The sequence below is a fragment of the Aquarana catesbeiana genome, linkage group LG09, assembly GCF_042186555.1.
Source record: "Aquarana catesbeiana isolate 2022-GZ linkage group LG09, ASM4218655v1, whole genome shotgun sequence".
Classification (NCBI taxonomy): domain Eukaryota; kingdom Metazoa; phylum Chordata; class Amphibia; order Anura; family Ranidae; genus Aquarana; species Aquarana catesbeiana.
The window spans coordinates 244,361,808-244,386,056 of record NC_133332.1 but is presented as its reverse complement, the minus strand read 5'-3'; the positions used below and the strand labels follow the sequence as shown (position 1 = coordinate 244,386,056).

The following is a 24,249-nucleotide window of genomic DNA, read 5'->3' as shown; positions in this document are numbered from 1 at the left end:
TGCTATTCACTACACCACTGTGCCACCCAAGATTCAAAGAACCCACACTGTAGGATTTTTATTGTACATGTTATGGAGAATGGAGCAGTGAGAACACCCAAAAATCTAAGCCAAGCTGGTAATGCAACAAAAAAAAAAAACAACAGGTGACCAGACATCACCAAAAATACAAATTTTGGGAGGCATGACCCCTTAAGGGGATACACGTTAAAGTACTCCACTGGGAGACTCGTGACCAATGGTTAAATTGTCTACTTATGTGGCTGACTTTTAGCTGTAAATAGATTTGTAAGGTCTCACAAGTCAGGTGGGTTCCATAGCACTGTCATATACTAAAAAAAAAGCCAGGCAGCTGCAAGTTCTTTATCTACTTTGCATTTTTTCTTAGGTCTTGTACACAAAAGCATCAGCTTGTATAACAGCAGTGTGTATGGCAGGCTTTCCCAAACCTTTAAACGGCTTCATTGTAGACTTTAGCAACCTTTAGCTCCAGTTTGGAGATGCTGAACACAGAGCCTAAAGGGGAACACTAGCTGTCTCTTTAAGCTGCTAGCGGGCTTCAACACTACTTGCAACGTCATTAAAGCCTACTGTAGCTTGTTTAAAGTGCCAGCAGCCCTATTTAGATCTTCATTTAACATACTAAAACTGGAGCTGAAAGATGCTTTAGAGGCTTTAACAAACCTTCCCAAAGCTTTCTGTACACATTATCCTTAGGCCGGCCATACGCGGTTCGAATTTTGGCCAGTTCAGCAAGAACCAGCCAAGATTCGAACCATAAATGGGCAGGCTGAATGCACCAAGTTGACCGAGCGATAGCCAATATCGATGGCGGCTTCTATTTAAATCCTGTTCCTGTGACAAAAGTACGGGAATTTCCACAACATGGCCCCATAAAGCAATAAAAAAAAAAAAATTGACAAAGTTTTATCCCTTTCCTACCCTATTCTAAGCTAAAAATAAAAGGTTGGTTGGAATCCCACTGTAATGATCAAACATTTCATATTTTCAGGAGAATATTTGACTTAAATATGAAGCCTAGCAGACACCAGAGAGGAAGTCTATGAGGTGAACACTCAATGATGGGTGTCCTTGGCTCGATATTGCAGCAGTGTGTTAGTACTGAGAAAGCATCACATAGTGCCACAGAAAACCAGTGGAAAGGGAATAAAGAAGAAAAACCTTCCAGATAGATCATCCCCAACTTCATACTGATACACACGTATGACTCTGCGATAGGCTATGCTAGAGAAGAGAGACCCAGTTGTGAATTGTCCACACTCCCAACACAAGAAGCAGGAAAACAGAAAGCCACATCATCCACCTTGCACAGCAACTTATTCACTCATATAAAGAGCCATCTAGAGATTGTAAGAGGAATTAGCTAGATGGAGATCTAGAAACTGTCAGACCCCCAAAACAAATAAGGCATGAACATTGCAACACAAGAATGCAAAAATCATTGTGCAGTATTTAAATATTAAATATATATGGCTACTATGAGGCTGAAGTTAAAGGACCCACACTTGTGAGCTTCTCTTGGAGCGCTCAGGGTGGTATGAAATCCTGTGTTCTTAGTGTGTTCCTAGAAGCACCAATGCATCCTTCAAACTTTTTCATGGAAACAGGTTTTTAACACTTAGAGTAACTACTCTGAGCAGTGAATGTACGGTTGGATGTCACACAAAGTGCATTTTGCAGAAAAATGTAACATTGGCCAAATGTAGTCTAAAGTATATACAAGTGATTGCAATAACTAGGGGTGACCTTTCTAAAGAAAAATGGTACTTTCCATAATGGACGAAGATTTGCTCAATGAACAAGCAATTCTCCTTAATTAGTCTTCAAGATTGGCCAACTGTTTAAAACAGACCTTAGTCAATGTTGTCCCCTATGTCCACAAGAGAGTTGTCTCTGTAGGATCTTTATTGTGCTGCAGAGAAAGCCATGAGTAAAGGCCATTGTATGGTCTGACATAGGCAATATGTACAGTAGGCTGCAACTAGCCTATTCTTGATGGTGCAAACCAACACTTGTAATTCTACATGAGATGAAATGAGCTGCTCTGTTTGGCAGCAGCTGCTGAATATACTGGTTCCAAGCAGTAGTCAATGTAATTTACATCTCACAGAATACTGGACCTGTCCATTACCATACTAGACAATGTAATTATGTAAGTGTTCGGCTTTCCTGGTCCAATAGAACTGTCTACTGCAGCAGTCCAGTCTTCAAGCAAACAAACGTAACTACAGTCAATAAATAAGCTGTACACATCTACTGCATCACGCAATCTTAGAATACTAACCCATCCAGAAGGTAGGTCCTATGGACAGAGGCAAATTGAAGGTAGCAGCACAGAGACGGGGGGAAAAAAGAACATATAAAAGTGAACAAAAATATTGTTGAAGCATCACAGATTTACAATTCATTACAAACAACAGATCATGGATAATTAACAGGATAAAGAACAGCTGGAAATAAGCGAGAGCACACAAAATGCAGTGGAAAAGGCATGAAGGTCTTGTTGGAGGAAAAGTAACCTGGTCTCCTGGATCCACTGATGGAATGCATTAGCATGCTGGGCAAACTCCTGGCGCAGCTTATCGTTCTCCTCCTGCCTTCGCTGTTCCTTCTGAAGTTCCAGTTCACGTTCCTATAGGGCAAAAAAAAAAAAAAAAAAAAGAATTAAAGCCCTATGCCATAAGTCCAACATTTCCATCTACTTGATGGCAGGTTGCCTCTGCTTCTCGAAGAAGTGCACAAAGCATTCAAGGCCCCATTAAAGCGACCCCTTTGGAACTAGACTTCAGACACTTCACTAAAACATCGTTATTGGATGACGTTTACCTTTAAGATGCTAAACCAGCTGCAAAAAGTTCAGATCATTCTACCAACTGACAAATAGCCTTTGCACAGTTACCTTTATGATTTTCTGCAGGTTGCGCCAAGTTTCTTCCAAAGCTTCCATGGTGAACCAGGTGTATGGATTGGAAGCCACCCGGTAACCCTTGATCTGCCGGTCCAATTCAGCCAGCTGGTTAAAGTCAGTCTGCGCGGAGCTGAGGGAGTTTCGGAATGCATCATGTGCTTCACGCAGAGCCTTGATTTCCTCAAGGGAATTACAGCGGACTGGATCCGTCAGGTCCTCTTCTGCATTCTCAAACCAGCTGTTGAAGGCAGATGCTTTCTTGGCAAATGTCAAGAATAAATCTTCAACCTAACATGAAAGAAAAGTTTAATCGAATTATGGTAGTACACAGATTTAGTTCCAGAGATTACCTAAGCTTTAACAAGTAGTTTGAAAGTGCCAATATCATCACTAAGGCTACCTACCTTTCTGTAGTGCTCTTGTGCCTCCAGAAGCTTCTTCTTTCTAGCAGCGGAATTATCCAGCAGTTGGTTCCATCGTTTCATCAGGGAGGCATGGCGGGTCTCTATAGCCCTGGACTGCACATGCTTAGCTGCAAGTAATTGGTCTTTTAGTGCAGTGATGTTGGTGATGCCTTCCTGTTGGAATGCTTGGAGCCCAGCATCAAAAGTTTCCTAAATGTAAAACAATATAATAAACACATTGTCACACAGATGGCACAGTGTGCGACAAGCAATGGCACAGTATTCACCTAGAGTCCACTCACCTGCTTAGTAAGAAGTGTCTGCACAGAAGACAGATCTCTGCCATAGTCATCTGTCTTCAGGCTGTTTTCCTTCTCACCTAAAAGGCCAAATATGCAAACTATCAAAACCGAAAACAAAAGCTGACCAACACATATCTTATAAAGTTTTGGTTGGAGTTCCACTTTAAAGGAACACTTGACCAATGCAGCAGATGTCAAATATGAACCACCTGACAAGTTGTAGATGTCACAATTCTTAAAAAAAAATCTTCATAATTAAATTTGATGAACACCTTTCATATTTGCAATACCAAAGGTAAGGGACAAAGTCCATTTAGGGTTTCTAAACTCGGAGGCTGGGTTCCCATTGTTCTGTGCATTTCAACATGCACGATTATGCATTAGGTGTGAATGGGATCATGGAGTTTTCCATTCTCACTAAACTGCAGTGATGTGGATCAGAACCATTGGAAAGTACAGAATTTCTTCCTGTAATACATTTTCATCAGCGAGTTTCACTGTATGAAAATGGAGAAGTGTGAATAGTCCCTAAACATATTGGAATAGAAAGGATTTAAGCCAAAAAATATTCTGGCAAGCATAACCAATGGTCATAATTATATCACCAACCCAACAACTAATAATATATAAGCAGAGTGGCTGACTTTATATTAGATCTGCAGCAGTTGATCAAGATTACATTTAAGGAGCCTCACCTATCCAGGATTCCACCACGTCCGCCTTCCAATTGAACTGTAGGAAGGCAGAGTTTTCATCAAGCTTGGCTTTGCGCTGAGCGGCTGCCTTCTCAAGCTCTGCCACCTTGCCTCTAAGGCCTTGCATTTTGGCACTGATATTGTCTACGTGATGATTATTCTGGAAGGAAGATTTAAACATTTAATGTAGTCTTTTGGGTGATGGTACCAATGGCATTTTTCTGGATTGCTAAAATCTTACCTTTCGGATAAGATCTTCTCCATTGGAACAGACATCATGAACCCTTTCCTTGTGTACAGTGAAGTCTGTTTCAAATGCCTCGTGTTTCTTGAGCAATCCCTAAACACAGAGAAGAAAAACCAGGGTTGCCTTTTACATTCAGTCTTGACTAAGCTAATATTCCACTATTTAACCTACAATTTTCTCACCTGGATGGCAGCCAGGGTGTCGCCATAGTCCTCACTGGCAACCAGAGTCATCTTCTCGTTGATCCAAGCTTCCTCTTCCTCAACATTGGCAACAAACTGTTGGTACTCTAGAGATTCCTCCAGCCTCTGACCCCTGCATAAACAATCAAGAAAGATTTCTGTAGAAATTTTCAATATCTGGGATATGACTTGCTGATGTGAACACCTCTACATCTGCAACTTAATAAAACAAAAGCCCAAAAGCCCTACTGTATGTGAACTCTAATTCACCTACTGAAAAGGGTATCCTAAAACAAACTTCCATATGGTATTCATATGTTCAAGGGATGGGGGTACCAGACCATATGCCCTATCTAAAACAGATTAGGAATTAGAATTTTGATTACCACCCCATCATGCCAATCGCCTCCACAATTGAGAATTACAGTCAATTGCAAAGCCACAGACACTACAGCATGAAAGGCACAGCAAACAAACAGTCTTCTAAGCAGCTATAACCATATGTAGAGATATAGGGCTGCTGTGGGATGGAGGAAAGATCTGTCCGTGAGAAGAGGGGATCAATACATGGGACTTCCATACTCCCACCATTGCCTATGAGCCTGGTTACAGTTGCCATGTCAAGTCTTACATTAGCTGCTTTAAAACCAAATCAACTTCATGCAAACTGGCTTTTTCCAGATATGAAAACAGAAATTCATGGGTATTCATGGGTTAAACACAGCAGATTACTAAAGTGAGGGACGATGGATGTGAGAGAAAGGAAGGGAAAGCCCATGTTAGTTTTTCCCGGTTCCTAAAAGCAGGATCTACAAAAAGCATTTTTTTTGGGTGGCAGCAAAATATACAATTTCTTACCTGGCTGAGGCTTGCTGCTTCAGTTCCTTCCAGTGTTCCACAAACTGAGCCAGTCGCTGCTGAATTTCTTCCTTTCCAATAGTGTTGTCATCGGCCAGTTTCTTGCCAGTTTCCAGCACACCCTATAGAACACAACACAGCTCAGCTACCAACAAGAGAAAGGAGATACAGAAAGAAGGAAAAGAAAAAGGCAACAGGATGAACCAGAAAATGATGATCTGCTTCTATACCTGAATAGCTGGCTCGTGTGCAGCCAGTTCTGCCTCCAGTCTCTTATGTTTCTTTCTCAGATTCTGCACTCCAGTCAGATCTCTGCCATAATCATCGGAGCCAACCAAGAGTTTCTTCTCCCTAAGAGCAATAAGCTATATTAAGGAGAGCTGCTATGTACCATACATTTTCTGAACACTACGAACTTCATGAAAATACATAAACACCACATTGTTGGTTCTTTAACACACTCCACCCTGACAACTATTCATACTGCCTTGAATGGTTAGGACCCTGCCCCTCTTTTAGTATTCTTTACCTCGGCTTACATTAAGCTGGGTACAAATGGACCAAAAACAGTGGGTTTGGCAGGAACTGGCCTATTTTTCGCCCATGTATACAGCTCCTCGCCCGTCAGAAGCCGGTCTCATGACCTGCTTCTGTCAAACGAGCATGCTGGAAAACCAGCCTCCGATCAGCGCACACAGCCAATGGCTGCAAGCATTAATAACTGTGTTCTGGCAAGGGGGCAGCCCCCCTGTCAGAATACAATATTCAGCGGTTAGATTGCAGCACTAACATCGGATGTGTTAGTATGCCAATCTAAGTTTTTTTTCATTTAGCCTGCTGAGTTGAATGGAAAAATAAATAAAATAATAATAATAAAAAAAAAAATACAACTTAGTGTGTACCCCACGTTTCTCTCTCTCTTTTCACACAACCCACTTGGTCCCAAAGCCACACACCACAGCTGCCGGATCAAGGCCAAGGGGTCTGGATTCCAATCCCATACTGCACACATTACTCCGCAGACACTAAACTTTTGCTTTAAGGTTCCACATGCTAAAAAAGACACAGACTCCATTGTTTCCCCTTTAGCTTTTCCAACTATGTGGTCTACAAACTATGGGCTTTACACTGGGATAAAGGTTTTCGGGTTCACAGTGTTTACCGGAAGTCTGGTTTCTTTATTGCACCGGTTAGATTTGGATCGTATGGTTTAACACCTTGTAAATGCATTCAAAACAGAACAGCGTGCAAAAAAACGGATGCCACAAATTCATTTTCTATACTGTGACTTCTGCACTTTCTGTATGCTACCCTGCCATCCAAAAGCAAATTTGGTCAGATTTTCAGTCAAATAGGATTATCCAAACATACTTAAAGTTATTAGGGAACTACATCCAACCTAGAATATTAATTTTGTTTGAGAGAGTATTTTGCCTTGCTATTCCATGATTTACAATTTTCCAGTATACATATAAATTCAAAGAAAAAAAAAATGGTGTCCATCATGTCCTTTAGACCCAATGGTGTGTAATATCACAGCGCCCACCACCAAAACAGCAGCCTCTTACCAGATCATTAGACATATTAGAGGTGGTCTAACAAAGCATGAAGCTACATGGATCTTGCTTCAAGGTTCCGATGGCATAGAGAAAACAGGCGGTATTCCGATGCAAAACTCCACTCCAGTCCTCCTTCCTATTCTGTGTTAAACTCGACCAGAGAAAACGAGACTTTAATAGTGTGATCCTGACAAATGTTTAATTAGAAAAACAACTGAAAATTACTTCCAAAACTGCAGAAGAGTAAGCGCATGTAACATTAAAAACCCAGCTGGTGTCAGACAGGCGTGGGTGATGTTAGCACAGGCTCCGCCTTGCCCGACGTATCTTTTTCAGATAAATCCCCTTGACAACGTCTGTTGAGATGAAACGTATGTTGAGGAGAAGGCGGAGCCTGTGCTGAGGTCATCCATGCCTGTCTGGAGTTGGCCACCAGCTACATTTTTAATGTTACATGCACGTATTCTTCTGGGGTTTTGCAAGTAGTTTTCAGTTGTTTTTCTAATTAAACATTTGACGGTATCACACTATTGGAGTCTTGTTTTCTCTGATCGAGTTGAACACAGAATAGGAAGGAGGACTGGAGTGGAGTCTTACATCGGAATACCACCTGTGTTTTCTATGCTATAAGATCCTTGAAGCAAGATCCATGCAGCTTTATGCCTTGTTAGACCACCTATAATTTGGGGACTAATGATCTGGTAAGAGACTGTGGTTTTAGTGGTGGTGGGCACATTGATTTACACACCATTGGGGCTAAAGGACTTGGACAATTTCTTTTCATTGAATTTATATGTAAATGGACATGTCATTTATATGGACTTGATTATCATTTATCACAAGTTCACAACTTTGGTGATCACAATTTGCGCTCAAGGAGAAGAACCTCATTGAGATTAATTGGTTTATTTTTTTTTAAATATAATTCTTGGATATTCACACAGCACAATATCAGGTTTAGGTTATTGAGCATTTGTATTTTTATGTTTTCTGAGCGCAGCTGTGCAAATTTGATGTTTTGCTTCTAGCACTCAGCGCAGTTTTTATATATTCAAAATATCTATCGATCATCAATGGGATTAAATGATGTCAGCTTGTCATGGAGCCAGTACTCAGAACTCCAGGGAAAGGGAACAGGAAAGTTTCAGAAACCCTTATGTGCCTTCTCTTAGGTATGTTTTTTGTACACATACTTGATCCAAGATTCCTCGTCGTCCAGGTCTCTGAAGAACTGATGAAGGCGATGGGACTCATTTAGCTTACTGCGACGAGCAGACGCCATTCCTTTAATGCGCTGGAAGCGATCGTTAATAGCATCTCGCTTGTCCTTCACTTGGGAAGTATCGAAAGCGCTACTGGTCATCAGGCTGTCAGCCTGTCCGTTCAAATCCTTCAGACGGTCCTAGAGAAAATAAAAGGAACAGCTGAACCTCTGCCGATTCCAAACTGCGATATGCAAAATCAGTCTAATTTCTTGATTTCGCAGCCATTTCATTCCAGGCTTACCTCGTGGGCAGAGATATCAGCTTCAAGCAGCTGGTGTTTCTTCAGCAGGTTATTGACAGATGCCAAGTCCTTCCCATAATCCTCGGAGGCTAGCAAAGCTTCCACCTGTTGAGAAAGACATGTGTAAACACACAACATATATGGCCATGGGCATTGTTTTTTGGACAAAATCAATACTTTTTCTTACCTCTGACAACCAGAAGTCAAAGTCCTTGATACCAGTGTTGAAGTTTTGCTGCTTATTGGCCTCTTTCAACTTTTGGCTCTTCTCAGCGGATTTGTGGACCAGGAACTGCCACTGGTCTGCCAGTGCTACCAAACGGGCCTAAAAATACATAAATCAAGACAATCAACTAACTTTAAGTAGCTCCTTCAAGCACAATTTAACATACAACATTTGGACAAATATTTCGGACGGTCTTTGACCTTTCAAGACTGTCTTGCCCAAATGAGGACTGCTAGGAGGTACAAACTACCAGCAACAAGACGGTCTCTTAGATCAAGTCAAAAAAAGGGTTTGGGTTTTATACCAAATTGAACATTCATTAAAGCAGAGTTCCGCCGAATTTTTTTTTTTTTTATAAGCCCAACTTTGGATCATGGCATACATTATTACCACTGACGATTTTGATAACATTCGCCCCAATAATAAACATATTAGATTGAAAAATAACTTATTCTGCTTTGCTGTAACTTCCCATTTTGCTTGTGGGCATGTGAAGCCCACAAGCACTGTCTTCCGGGATTGTCTTCCCGCCCTTGCGCAGTAGGAAATGATCGCATCTCTGGAAACGTATGACGTTGCCATCACAACGGGTGGCGCCGTTGGGAGTGCCCGCCCTGTTGTGATGGCAACCCGAGTGGCGGCCATCCACACTGACTCCTGGGAAAAAAGACACATCGCTCCCAGGAGACAGTGCGCCGTGGGTGGCAGAGGCCGGAAACAAGATAGAAAACACTGCAATCCAGGTAAGCCCTCATAAAAAAAAAATAAAAAATTCCATTGCTTGATCAATATGCTGCAATAATGATTTTAAGAAAAAAGTTCTAAAAGTGGGTGGAACGCCTATTTAAGGAGAAAAGCTGCCACAAACACACTCTAACCACCTGTAAATGTCTGCTCACCTTCACTGCATCCTCGCTGCCGGCACATGCGCCACGATCTATGAGAGAATTGCCCATGTCTATGACACCACGGATACGATCTGCGTTAGCTTGCAGCTCAGCCTCAAATGCCTGGTGCTTCTGATGTTTGCTCTGCAGGGTAGTAAGAAACAACAGTTAAACTCAACATCACCTCAATAGCTCATGAGTGTGGTCTACGCTGGATGTCTGGACAAGTAACATGAGGTTACAGTGTTCTTGGACACCAGAGTATTAAGAAAAAGGGGAGGCAGATATGTTCCATGAACAGTTATCTGAGATGTTTAATGAAGACATAAAACATTAACAAGCAAAATAAATAAATAAATGCCACAGTCCAAGGACAATCAGATGAGACCTCAACACGTTCTGCATGAGGTTTAAAAGGTCACCATTTTTGGGTTTACTGCTTCTTATTTATGATTTTTTTCCTTCTTTCTGGACTTTTGCCCCTACTTTTTGTAAAGCATGCATTTCACAAAAACTTTAAAAAAAAAAATGATGCTCTAAAGGTGTTACCGTATGTGTTTTAGGCAAAGGATCACCTGAAGGACTAAAGAATGAGGTAAGCAGTCAAAGGAAAAATAAAGTCATAAATTATGTGACAGAGCCTCAAGTTTAAGGCCTGATTGACGCAGGCGCTTACACCTGTAGTCCATGAATGGGCCGTGTCTTGCATGCAGGCAGCCCCCTATCAGGTCTATGGGAGTGGACTGCACAGACAGAACCACTTGGCCCAATTTAACACCTGTTCATGTGAATGATCCCAAATACAAACAGCGGTGTTTGAGGCTGCTCGTTAGCACACACAGGGCTGCCAAATTGGGTTGGGTGACTGTCTGTGCAGCTGCTGTATATGACTAGAATGCACTGCCTGCATGCAGCACCTAGCGGTTCCAGATGTGAACGAGGCTTTAAAAGGAAGAATAAAAAGTAAACAATCCTCCAGAAAGAAGTCTCTTGGGAATGAGAGGGTTACTAAGGACAGGTACTTCTGAAGGCACCCCAGATGTTATTAAAGTCATAGTGCATTCAGCTCACATAGATTTATCAGTACTGTAACTCTTCTCTCTGGAGGATGCCTCTGGACCATGCATCTAGCAGTATTAAGTAAAAAGGGACCGTTATACATAGGCCCAGTTTCCACAGTCAGTCAGATCTAATTTTGGTTGCATGACCTGTAGGGTAACATCATGTAGAGCGTGTTTTGCTAATAGGCAAAACGAAAAGCATCCAAACTAGGGCTAGTAAAAGAAAAAAAAAAATGAAAACAATGACTACTAACTACAAAGATACATAACAGACAGATGACCATCATTAAAAAAAAAAAATACAGATGGTTATGAACATAGGTGAGGGACACAAAAGCACTTCCTGACCACTTACCAGGAGTTTGGAAAGCTATAAAATAGATTGAGAAAAGAAGGCATTGAGTAAAAGACACTTAACTGTTGGAAGCATGAATGGCTATTACATATATACTATACGAAACAATAAAATAACCTGATTTAAAGTGATCGTGTCCTTTCCTATGAGGACCAAAGCAACGTGCTCACCTAAATGCCAGCTCCTTTAGTTGTTTACCTTCTAAATCACCCAACTGCTGCTCCTTTCACCTGCAGGAGTGAACCTCTAAAGCTGGCCATACTAAGCCACGTTATATGCTTTCATATCCACAGCTTTAGCGACCAGTCCCTATAGGTTAACTCCATTTATTGCCTCGACTTCCCCGATATGCTATATGGTAGAGTTCGCTGCTTTTGTTATAGTAAACATCAGGTGTACTGCCCTGTGTAAATGAGATGGTCTTGAGGGTAGACCTCCGTATACATTACTGCACCAGTGTTATCAGCTGCCTATTGTAAATGTCACTTTTTTATGAGTTTTATTTGACCCTTTTCACACTGGGGCCGTCTATGCATTCGCGGTAAAGCACCACTCCTTTTAGCGGCGCTTTACCGCTGTTTAAGCTGCGCTTTTTGGCCGCTAGCGGGGAGCTTTTAACCCCCCCAAAAAAGGGGTTAAAAACTCCCGTGTTGCGGCGATTCCAAAGCGATGCCCATTCATTACAAAGAATGCTGCTTGCAGGACTTTTTCTAATGTCCCGCAAGCGCATTCCCCGGGTGTGAAAGCACCCATTGCAATGAATGGGAGGCAGTTTTCAGGTGCTTTACAGGCACCATTTCTGCGCTAAAATGCCTGAAAACTGCATCAGTGTGAAAGGGGTCTTTATTTCATGCACTGCGCCCTAAACTATTCCTAGACTTCAATAAAGACCATGTTTTTGATAAAAAGCTGGCCATACACTAGTACAACAAAAAAAATTGTACGAAAATTCTCAGTACATTCAATGACTTGACAAATTTTGTTTGCAAGTACTGTAAAATTTTTTTTTTGCTTTTAATTCAATTTTGGAACAAATAAACTTTCCAGAATGAAAACCAAGAAAGTTTCCTTCCTGTTCCTTTGAATTTTCTCTTCACTTTAACGAACATTGCTTTGACCCCACTAACAATCAGGAAATTAAATGAATGCTTTTAAAACAAAAACTTTGAACTAAATCCTACTAGTGCATGGCCAGTTTAAGCTTCAGTTCTCTCTGGTTAGAGCGAATACAGGAATGAGGACATTCTCCCCAACCCCATGTGACAGCACTATGGCTTGGTAATTGGCCAATCAGGCACCCAGCACTGCGTCATAGAAGGAAGGGGAAAGTTGCATGCTTCCTCTTGAGCCTGGTACACGCTAGAAGATTTTTTTTCGTTCAACCCAGCGGGAGGCCTCGGAAGGAGATCCTGCACTAACAACCCAATGTTAGTACAGCGAGCCCCCCTCGAGCAATTGCGTTCTGACCGGGGGACCCCCCCCAAGAGCCAGAGCACACTGGTCAGCACTCTCATTGGCTGAGTCTGCTGATCGGATGCCAATTGGCAGACCTTTTTCAGTCATGCCCCTTCAACAGAAGCCAGATGTTCGGCCGGCTTTTGTTGGACCAGCTGCCGCACACACGGGCCAAATGTTGCCCGGTTTCTATTGAACCGGCTAATACTGCATGATATTTGGCCCATGTGTACAGGGCTTCACTTTAAAATACCCGCCATTCCCCCTGTTCTCCAAGTGGCTAAACGATGGTAGAGGAGGGAATATAAGCAAAAGAGCAGACCATTAAAGTCCAAATCCTGGCTAGATTTTTTTTTTTTTTTAAATAAAAAAAAAAAAAACAGCTTTGGTTGCAGTACTCACCTACCATCCAGGGCCGTCACCGCAGTGCCTCTATTTTGCCACAAGATTTCCACAGTCTTCCAGGCTGAATGATGCCACCTTCACTCAGCCTGAACACCGAATAAATACTGTGATTGTAGGGTGTAAAGGGTCAGCTACCCAAGTTGCTATCAACCACAATGCCCTTCTTTTAAAGTGTACTGGTAATGACCTCATTATGTCACAAATGATCTGCATCAGTATATAAAAAAACTGAATGCTGGGCTTGAACTACATTGTTTGTCAGGAAATCTATCCAACTTGGATCTGTTACAAACATGAGCAATTTAAATTGAGCATGTAGTATAAATGTAACAGCAGGGGCCACTTTCAGTGCAATCTTCAACAATTTAGCTCTTCATATTGTACCATTTATACAGAGAACTTGTTTAGGCACATTACAATTTGGCGTTATAGTATAGTAATCTGTGTTCGTATCCCCCCCCAACACCCACCTGGATGTTTGTGGGATCCTTGTAGGACTCATCGCTTGCTGTCTGGAGCTTCTCGCTGATCCAGGCTTCAATCTCATCTACATCTCTGCTAAACTGTTGCAGAGTCTGAGATTCTCCAAGCTTGGATCGCTTCTCAATCATCTGAGCCTTCAGACGACGCCACCTACAGGAGAAAAGAAACCAATTATAGAACCCAAAACAAACAGCCAAACGGGATTAGCATTGGTCTACACCAGGGGTAGGCAACCTCGGCCCTCCAGCTGTTTTGAAACTACAAGTCCCATGAGACATTGCAACAATCACAGGCATGACTGCTAGAGGCAGAGGCATGATGGGATTTGTAGTTTCACCACAGCTGGAGGGCCGAGGTCCCCCCCCCCCCTTGTTTACACAGTCCACATACTCGGAATTTAAATCAAATAGTCCAGCTTCAGCTTTGGTTAAGCTCTTAGAGAGCCTGTGGAGTTCACTACTCCCGATCAGCAGTTAATGAAGCCTAGAAAGCCTTCAAGGTTCATTAGGATCACAAAAACATTTAAAAACCTGACAAAAAAAAATTTACACGCACAATGCCTTTTTTTTTTCTAATATCCTATACATGTGCATGACCTTTAATCAAATATACTGGCAATACATGTCTCATTTGGCAGATTTTCTTCACAACCCCCACCTGTCCAGGACTTCATTACGACGACCAGCAATGTCTCCCTTGGCATAGTGGTCAGCAGTTATTAACTGGTCAGCAAAAGACTGCAAAGCGGCGATCTTCTCTTCCTGTAATGATAGGTAAAGGCTGTTTTAGCACAGTAGACACAAAGGGGATGGTTTATAAACACTACAACTGTCTATATCAGTATACACTGCTTCCTCTAAATATCTTCCCTACCACAAGTTGAATCAAAATGCATCCTTTTCGTGGTCATCAGCACTGGAATTGCCATTTCTGTCAGTTGCCTTTGATACCTAAAGTGGCTAACTTATTTAACCATTTGCAGTTTTATTGCTACAGGGCGGCAGCTGTGCGCCGGATCATATAGTTATGCGTGATTTGGCATCTACGCCTGTAGGGGGCGTGCACATATTGACAGAAGAAGCCTATCTTTGGGTGTGGGGCTCTCAATGTCCTCTGGCACCCAGCGATCTCCGGTAAAGAACACAGAACGGCGATCTGCCCATGTAAACAAGGCAGATCGCTGTTCTGACGGCAGAAGGGATGCATTCTATGTTCTTGCAACACAGGGACTAGAATCCATTTCTTCCCATAGTAAAAACAGCACACAGTGTACACCAAAACACTGGTTAGGCACACAGTTAACCCATTGATCACCCTAGATGTGTAACCCCTTCCCAGCCAGTGTCAGTGCATATTTTTAGCACTGATTACTGTATTAGTGTCACCATTTCCCAAAAAGTGTCAAACGTGTCAGTTAGTGCCCAATTGTTCGCAACAATATCACAGTCCCACTATAATTCGCCGACATTACTAGTTAAATAAAAATTCCAGTATATATCCCATAGTTTGTAAATGATATAACATTCGTGTAAACCAATCAATATACTCTTATTGGGATCTTTTTTTTTTTTTTTTTTACCAAAAACATGCAGCAGAATACATATTGGCCTATATTTATGAAGAAATTCAGTTTTTTGATTGGATATCTTTTATAGCAGAAAGTAAAAAATATTGTTTTCAAAATTGACTGTCTTTTTTTGTTTATAGCACAAAAAATAAAAATGCACAGTGGTGATCACATACCACCAAAAGAAAGCTCTATTTGTGGTTAAGAGCTACCAATCATCGTCCCAATATAGTTCTATGCAAGGTTTCAATCAGAGAGAAAGACGCAGACTAAATGGAAACAGCTAATACTTTGCACTCTCATTAGAAAATCCATAGTACACTATTCTGCGACACCAGTGACATGGAAATACTTTAATGTGACCACAGACTTCTAGATCAAGTTTTTTATTCAGGAACTGCCTGTATAGGTTAACTTGTTTGTATACTGTTATGTTATTGTATATTAGTTTACTGCAAGATTGATGAGGTATGTGCTGTGGGGGTTCCATATTAATATATAAATATATATAAAAAAGAAAAAAAATATATATATATAAAAAAAAGAAAAAAAAATTATTATATATATATATATATATATATATATATATATAATATATATATATATATATATATATATATATATATATATATATATATATATATATATATATATATATATATATATATATATATCTCTATATATAAAATACACACACACACACACACACACAATTATCTGAGGTGATTGCGGAAAGAGTTTTTGGGGGCTTGCTCATGCTTCCATAACAGACCACCATCCAATGTCTGTAGCTACCTTTAGAAGAAGCATAACCACTTATTTCAGTTACTATATACACATGTGAGTGTAGACACGTTTACGGCTTACACTTTTGTGATTAGCAAGTTTCGGTCTAAAACCCAGTGTTAGCAGCAAACAAGAAAGCGGTTAAGCAATAGGAGTGGCTAATGCACTGTCTGATGCAGATCCCTAGTTCTCTGCTATGAATTCAGTAATATTCTCATTTCTTTTTGTAGTATCAATCTCACCTGTACATTAATTGCTTTATCAAAGTCTTCATGTTTCTTGATGAGAGCCTCAACACTGTCCAGCGAGTCCCCTTTGTCTTCATTGTTGAGGAAAGCCTCACGTGCCGCCATCCAATTCTCAGCTTGCTCGCAGTCTCTATTAAAGAGCTACAGGAGTAGGACACAACACAATCAGATTATATTGGAGAAGATTCATGCAGGCAGCAGTGTTTTTTTGGGGTGAAATTAAAAAGATTACCTGGAGTTCCAAGCACTGATCCAGCATCATCCTGCGCTGCACCCAGGCTTTTTCCAAGCTGGCACGTTCCTGGTCTAGTATGTCCAGCTTTTCTTTTATTTCAGGACTGGCATAATGCCCACGAGCCAGCAGCTGCTGTCCAAAGTGTTCAAAGGCCTGGAAGGTGCCAGCTCTTGCATCAATCTCGGTGCGGTGCTCCTAAGTGGGGCAGAGAGAAGGAAAAAAAAAAAAAAAAAAATCATCACAGGGCATCTATTAGCAGGATCATTACTCCTGGGGACAGCAGACCTCCCATAGCTAACCTGGTGTCTCTCCAAGAGGGCTTCGGCTCCAGTAACATCTTTGGCAAGCTCCTCAGATGACACCAAGCCACGAATTCCATTAATCCAGGACATGAGGTCCCTGAAAGACAAGCAAAGTTCTTAATGCTCACGGACTGCATATTAATCACTAGTGGTTAACTGCGCCAAGTCCAAGTGTCAGAACCATGCTGCCATTGCTAATCTTCTTCTGAAACTGTCTGGAAAGTCAAGTCGATCCTATGGATTCACTGCAAATGCATTCCTGACCTGGCAAAAGTATGCAGATCAGGTGTTCGACGTGATTTCACTTGCTGCATGCTTGTTCTGAGTCTGACACTGAATATCCTGAAACCAGAGACAGCCAGCCAACTAGCATTTTTAAGGAGGAGTAATGGTGTTCAAAGCTTCTCATGACAAACTTGCTTTATATATACACAAAATATGAAAAATGCTAAAGAACTAAGCTGGTTTATGTAATTATTGCAAGCATGCATACACAAAAATATCTAGAAAAATGCAATTCAAAAAAGTTATTACAAATCAATTTATAACTATTTTGAATTGTATTTTTCTAGATATTTTTGTTGTTCTCTCTCTCACTGGTAAAATAAACCTACCATTAAAATTATAGACTGATCATTTCTTTGTCAGTGGGCAAACGTACAAAATCGGCAGGGGTATCAAATACTTATTTCACTTATTAAAATGCAAATCAATTTAGAAGTATTTGATCCCCTATCATTCAGCAAGGTTTCTGGCTCCCAGGTATCTTCTATACAGGTTACGATCTGAGATTAGGAGCACTCTTAAAGGAAGTGATCCTAATCTCAGCCTGTTATCTGTATAAAAAACTCCTGTCCACAGAAGCAATCAGATTCCAATCTCTCCACCATGGCCAAGACCAAAGAGCTGTCCAAGGATGTCAGGGACAAGATTGTAGACCTACACTAGGCTGGAATGGGCTACAAGACCATCACCAAGCAGCGTGGTGTGAGGGTGAGAACAGTTGGTGCAATTATTCGCAAATGGAAGAAACACAAAATAACGCTCAATCTCCCTCGGTCTGGGGCTCCATGCAAGATCTCACCTCATGGAGTTTCAATGATCATGAGGATGGTGAGAATTCAGCCCAGAACTACATGGGAGAACTTGGTCAATGATATCAAGGCGTCTGGGACCATAGTCACCAAGAAAACAATTGGTAACACACTACGCCGTGAAGAACTGAAATCCTGCAGCACCCGCAAGAAAGCACATGTACAGGCCTGTCTGAAGTTTGCTAATGTACATCTGAATGATTCAGAGGAGAATTGGGTGAATGTGTTGTGGTCATATAAGACCAAAATCGAGTTCTTTTACATCAACTCAACTCGCCGTGATTGGAGGAATGGGGCCTATGACCCCAAGACCGTCAAACATGGAGGTGGAAACATCATGCTTTATGGTCTTTTTCTGCTAAGGGGACAGGACAACTTCACTGCATCAAAGGGACGATGGACGGTCCCATGTACCGGCAAATCTTGGGTGAGAACCTCCTTCCTTCAGCCAGGGCATTGAAAATGGGTCATGGATGGGTATTCCAGCATGACAATGACCCAAAACACATGGCCAAGGCAACAAAGGAGTGCCTCGAGAATAAGCACATTAAGGTCCTGGAGTGGCCTAGCCAGTCTCCAGACCTTCATCCCACAGAAAATATGTGGAGGGAGCTGAAGGTTCCAGTTACCAAACGTCGGCCTCAGAACCTTAATGACTTGGAGAGGATCTGCAAAGAGGAGTGGGACAAAATCCCTCCTGAGATGTGTGCAAACCTGGTGGCCAACTACAAGAAATGTCTGACCTCTGTGATTGCTAAGAAGGGTTTTGCCACCAAGTGCTAAGTCATGTTTTGTGAAGGGGTCAAATACTTATTTCACTCATTAAAATATACATCAATTTATAACTTTTTTGAAATGCGTTTTTATGGATATTTTTGTTGTTATTCTGTCTCTCACTGTTAAAATAAACCTACCATTAAAATTATAGATTGATCAGTTCTTTGTCAGTGGGCAAACGTACAAAACCAGCAGGGGATCAAATACTTTTTCCCCTCACTGTACAGTAGGGGTTTCTAAATCGATTTGTCCATTTCATGGTCTAGTCTGATGCAGCAGAAGCTTGGATGGTATTCAATTCCTCTCACTTTTAACCACTTCTGGACCGGCGCACGCCGATGTACGCCGGCAGAGTGGCATGGCTGGTCAAATGGGCGTACAGGTACGTCCATTTGAATTCCCCGCCGTGCCATTGTGTGCGCGTTGCTGGCGGCTCCATGGGTCGGGTCGTGGGTCCTGCGGACTCGATCGCCTCGGGGATACCCACGATCGCCTCACGGAGAGGAGGAACGGGGAGATGCTGATGTAAACAGCATCTCCCCGTTCTGCCTAGTGACAAGTGTCACTGATCTCTGCTCCCTGTCATCGGGAGCAGTGATCAGCGTAGTGACACACGTAGCCCATCCCCCCTACAGTTAGAATCACTCCCCTAGGACATATTTAACCCCTCCCCGCCCCCTAGTGGTTAACCCCTTCACTGCCAGTGTCATTTACACAGTAATCAATGCATTTTTAATCTCACTGATCGCTGTATAAATGACAATGGTCCCAAAAATGTGTCAAAAATGTCCGACATGTCCGCCATAACATCGCAGTCACAAAAAAAAAAAAAAAAAAAAAAAAAAAAAAAAAAAAAAATCGCTGATCGCCGCCATTACTAGTAAAAAAAAAAATTATTAATAAAAATGCCATAAAACTATCCCCTATTTTGTAAACACTATAACTTTTGCGCAAACCAAACGCTTATTGTGATTTTTTTTTTTTTTTTTTACCAAAAATATGTAGAAGAATACGATTGGCCTAAACTGAGGAAAAAAAAAGTTTTTTTTATATATTTTTGGGGGATATTTATTATAGCAAGATGTAAAAAATAATGCGTTTTTTTCAAAATTGACGCTCTTATTTTGTTTATAGCGCAAAAAATAAAAATCGCAGAGGTGATCAAATACCACCAAAAGAAAGCTCTATTTGTGGGAAAAAAAGGACGTCAATTTTGTTTGAGAGCCACGTCGCATGACCGCGCAATTGTTAGTTAAAGCGACGCAGTGCCGAATTGCAAAAAGTGCTCTGGTCAGGAAGGAGGTAAAATCTTCCGGAGCTGATGTGGTTAATGACATAGCAGTAGTTTTGTACCATGCTAGCCATCATTAATGCAGAAAGTTTGGAGTTTAGGCGATAACCTTTATTGACTAACTGCAGATATTTAAGATACAAGCTTTTTGGTATCCCTTGCATTCTTTATTCATGCTGTATACAATTGTATCAAGCCTGATAATAGGAAGTAAATGGTCATCTTTAATAACCAAATTAGCCATACAGAGTTATCGCCTGAACTCCAAACTTTCTGCAATAACATATGAAGGATACTTTATGATTAGCGCTAGGTTCACACTTGTGCAGCTCTGCAAGCCGCATTTTGCGAGGGCATGACAACTCCTTCATTTGAATGGGCTGCTGTGCCCCCTGGAAATGCAGGAAATGGACCATTTTTTAAATGCTGTCCGCACAGAAACCGCAAGTGCAGTTCCCAGCAGTGCAGGAAGCTGCACTGTGTTTTCCAGTGCGGGGGGGGGGGTGTGCCATTAGGAATATTGGTATCCCCACGCATCTCTCTCTGTGAGTGGTTGCGGCTGTGTGAACAGGTGCGGTCCCGCAGCGTCAATCACACGTACAGGTGTGAACCTAGCCTAAGTGCAGGCCCAGGAATTATGTCAGCTGTTTAAACTGAGGGAAATACTGAAAAACATGACCTGCTAAAGAACTTAAAAGCGGAGTTCCACCCAAAAGTGGAACTTCTGCTTGTTATACGCCTTCCCCCTCCGGTGCCACAATTGGCCCCTTTCGGGGGGGAGGGGGGACAGGATACCTGTCTTTCACAGGTATCCTGTTCCCACTTCCGGGAGCCTCAGCCTCAGGTATTTGCATCATCGCTGGGGCTCCCGCCTCCTTCTCCCGCCGCCGGGCCAGTAGGAGAGAGGAGCGGAGCCTCGCGCATGCACAGTAGGGTAGCCGTAAGGCTACACTGCCGGGTTCCCTTACTCACACTGGAGGCGGCATGCACCTGACAGCTGATGGACGGTGCTGACATCGCTGGACTCCAGGACAGGTAAGTGTCCGATTATTAAAAGTCAGCAGCTGCAGTATGTGTAGCTGCTGGCTTTTAATTTTTGCAGCGGTGGGCGGACCCCCGCTTTAATTGAGGTCTTTGAGAAAGAGTTTATGTTACACATAAAAATGGTCGCAAGGCTGGAAAGCTTTCAAATGTTTTAAACTTTTGCCACTTTTTGAAATATAATAAAGAGAGTTGTATTCTGTGCATGCCCTTGAAGAAGTAACATCTTTGGATTACACTGAAGGCAAGGGTTGGGGCAGGTAAGCACAGACACCTATGATGCATTCTGCAGAGTGACAAAGCAGAGGGCACTCCCTGGGGAATCTCTCTGAGAACTAGTCTGTGTCTTCCGCCACAGAAACCATGAAGATTGCCTATTGCGTATCCTCCACTGAAATCATAGTCATGTGACCAAAGATGTAATAAATTCAAACATGGATTACATTTTTACAGTTTTAACATGTAACAAGCCACTGTACCATCTACCGACTCTTCTGGGAAGGCTGTCCACAAGGTTTAGGAGTGTGTCTATGGGAATGTTTGACCATTCTTCCAGAAGCGCATTTGTGAGGTCAGGGGCTCATGTGGAAGAGAAGGCTTTTCTCGCAGTCTCCGCTCTAACTCATCCCAAAGGTGTTCTATCAGGTTGAGGTCAGGACTCTGTGCAGGCCAGTCAAGTTCCTCCATCCCAAACTCGCTCATCCATGTCTTTATGGACCTTGCTTTGTGCACTGGTGCAAATCATTTGGTGGAGGGGGGATTATGGTGTGGGGTTGTTCTTCAGGGGTTGGGCTTGGCCACTTCATTCCAGTGAAGGGAACTCTTAAGGTGTCAACATACCAAGACATTTTGGACAATTTCATGCCCCTACTTTGTGGAAACAGTTTGGGGATGGCCCCTTCCTGTTCCAAGATGACTGCACACCAGTGCATAAAGCAAGGTCCATAAAGAAATGGATAAGCGAGTTTGGGGTGGGGGAACTTGACTGGCCTGCACAAAGTCCTGAACACAACCCGATAGAACACCTTTGGGATGATTTAGGAGCAGAGACTGCGAGCCAGGCCTTCTCGTCCAACATCAGTTCCTGACCTCACAAATGCTCTTCTGGAAGAATGGTCAAATATTCCCATAGACACACTCCTAAACCTTGTGGACAGCCTTCCCAGAAGAGTTGAAGCTGTTATAGCTACAAAGGGTGAGCCAACCCAATATTGAACCCTACAGACTAAGACTGGGATGACATTAAAATTCATGTGCATGTAAAGGCAGGCGTCCCAATACTTTTGGCAATATAGTGTATGTGATCTGGCACCACCTATACAAAACATGTCCTCAAGAATGCCTATGTTTTACCTGAAGTCACTGAGGAAGCGCTGCAGGTCATGAGAATCTCCCAGCTTCACTTTTCGCTTGTCAGCCCTTTTGCCAAGACTGTTCCAAGCTTGGTTGAGCTCGGTGCACTTCTCCTGGATGTCCTCAGCAGATTCTGGATGTGATTGGATTAGCCGCTCTGCGGTCTCTCCCAGGGAATTTACCTGCAAATAGAAGTAGGTAAGTGGTGATCTGACAAATACCTAGCAATCGGCCACTAGCCAGCCTCTCGCTCATGAGAAGGCGCACTGCGCTTTGTGAATGGCCCGGCGGCGAGGGAAGGAGGAGGGGGGCCAAACTTCCAGGGGACCTTGCCGCATCGAGATCACCCAGAAGTGGGTACCAGTCAAAACCAGTTACCCATTCCCCCCTCAAGGTGCCAAATGTGGCACCAGAGGGGGGGGGAAGCAGATAAGCGGAGCTTTGCTTTAAAATGGAGCTCCATGCTCCCCCCACCAAAGTCAGCAGCTACAAATACTGTAGCTGCTGACTTTTAATATAAGGACACTTACCTGTCCAGGGATCCAGCCTTGTCCTCACCAAAGCCGATTCTTAAATTGGCTCCGGTGCAGGTGCCGGCATCTAAAAGTAAGGGAAACAGGAAGTGAAGCTTTGCAGCTTCACAGCCAGTTTCGGCGAGCTGCGCTTAGTGAATGGTCCCGTAGTCTTCTAGGACCGGTGATGTGTCCCAGAAGACTGCGGGGGAAGAAAGGGGGGCCGTACTTCTGTCTCAAATCGCAGAGGCAAACAAGCGGCTCAAAAATATTAAACCGGAGCCAAAACAGGACATAGCAAAGATCTGCTTTGCACAATTCTAAAAGGAAAACAAAAAGCCTTGGAATGTGGTTGCTATATGTGATTGGCATGAGTCCTGAAGTGGCAGAACACCTCACCTTATCTCCTAGAGCAGCAAGGTCTCGCTCAAATCCTTCGTGCTTTCGCTGCAGCGCCTGAACGCTGGCCAGATCGTGTCCATAGCTGTCAGTGTTCAGAGCCTGGTTCTTCTCCTCAATCCATTCTTTGGTCTCGTCTGCATCTCTGCACAGAGAAGGGAGAGAAGATATTAAACAGAAAGCGTCATCTCAGGCACTTTCAGTCCTAGGCCTCGTTCACATGAGCAGTTTTCTTTACGGGTCTGAAAAAGGATCCACGCTGGATCGCTTTTCAGAGCCGGTTGCTAGGCAAGATCAACCACCAGTTTTTACCACTTCTCTGCAGCCCACATGAACAAGGCAGGGGGAAACTATGAGGGCGTGACATAGACGGGTAAAAAAGGAAGCTAGTGTGGAGTGTTTCTAGTAGATCAGAGATTGGAAACTTGCTGTGACACTGGGGGGGGGGGGGGGGGGGGGGGGGGGCTGGGGGGGCAAAGAAAATAATCTAAGGTCATGTTAGAAGGAGGCTCCAATCAAAAGGAAAAAAATAAATAAGTTATCCAAGAATGGCTACCTCCTAGGACACAAAGCTAAAAAAAAAAAAAAAAAAAAAAAAAAAAAAAAAAAGATTGGAGAGTATCCTGCTCTGCTTAGTATCATTCTAGGGGCAAGGGCAGTACCCCAGTTTTCTGCTGTGTCCCCCGAGAAATGCTTGGAGAGGTCAATTCCTCTGAAGACAATGAAAGCCAGACCCCACATCTGGCACTCCCACCTAACAGACAAGCGTCACAGGAAGCAGGGGCGTATCAACTGCTAGGCAAGCAAGGCCCCCTCTGCCTGCCACTTTACCCCGCTGCACTGACCCCCCCCCCCCCCCCCCCCACTTTGGGAGCTGCAGGGCAGTAACAGAGGGATCTGTTTGGCCAAATACCATAAACCCCCCCTCCTTTGCCCCCCACCTTCCTGATCGTCCCTGGGAGATCGCTGGATGGAGTGTGTGTGTGTTTGTGGGGGGGTTTTACCAGCCCCCTGCCTTTTCTGAAAGAATACAGACAGCAATCACAATGCTGATCACTTCTGTATTCATTAATCACTGACATAGTAAAGT

At 42.8% G+C, this 24,249-nt stretch overlaps 1 protein-coding gene across 1 annotated transcript in view; it reads right to left on the bottom strand.

Moving 5' to 3' along the window:
* Positions 1-24,249, bottom strand: part of SPTAN1 (spectrin alpha, non-erythrocytic 1) — a gene marked incomplete in the record, with an annotated part of 118,608 nt that overhangs the window by 14,443 nt on the left and 79,916 nt on the right. The window contains 22 exon segments of the mRNA XM_073600076.1: positions 2,306-2,323; positions 2,541-2,653; positions 2,921-3,217; positions 3,334-3,543; positions 3,636-3,712; positions 4,331-4,490; positions 4,572-4,670; positions 4,760-4,892; positions 5,618-5,739; positions 5,848-5,968; positions 8,370-8,578; positions 8,683-8,787; positions 8,870-9,007; positions 9,808-9,939; positions 11,212-11,226; positions 13,542-13,704; positions 14,212-14,315; positions 16,150-16,296; positions 16,388-16,585; positions 16,690-16,789; positions 22,249-22,430; positions 23,160-23,304. Coding sequence (XP_073456177.1) covers positions 2,306-2,323; positions 2,541-2,653; positions 2,921-3,217; positions 3,334-3,543; positions 3,636-3,712; positions 4,331-4,490; positions 4,572-4,670; positions 4,760-4,892; positions 5,618-5,739; positions 5,848-5,968; positions 8,370-8,578; positions 8,683-8,787; positions 8,870-9,007; positions 9,808-9,939; positions 11,212-11,226; positions 13,542-13,704; positions 14,212-14,315; positions 16,150-16,296; positions 16,388-16,585; positions 16,690-16,789; positions 22,249-22,430; positions 23,160-23,304 — 2,988 coding nt within the window.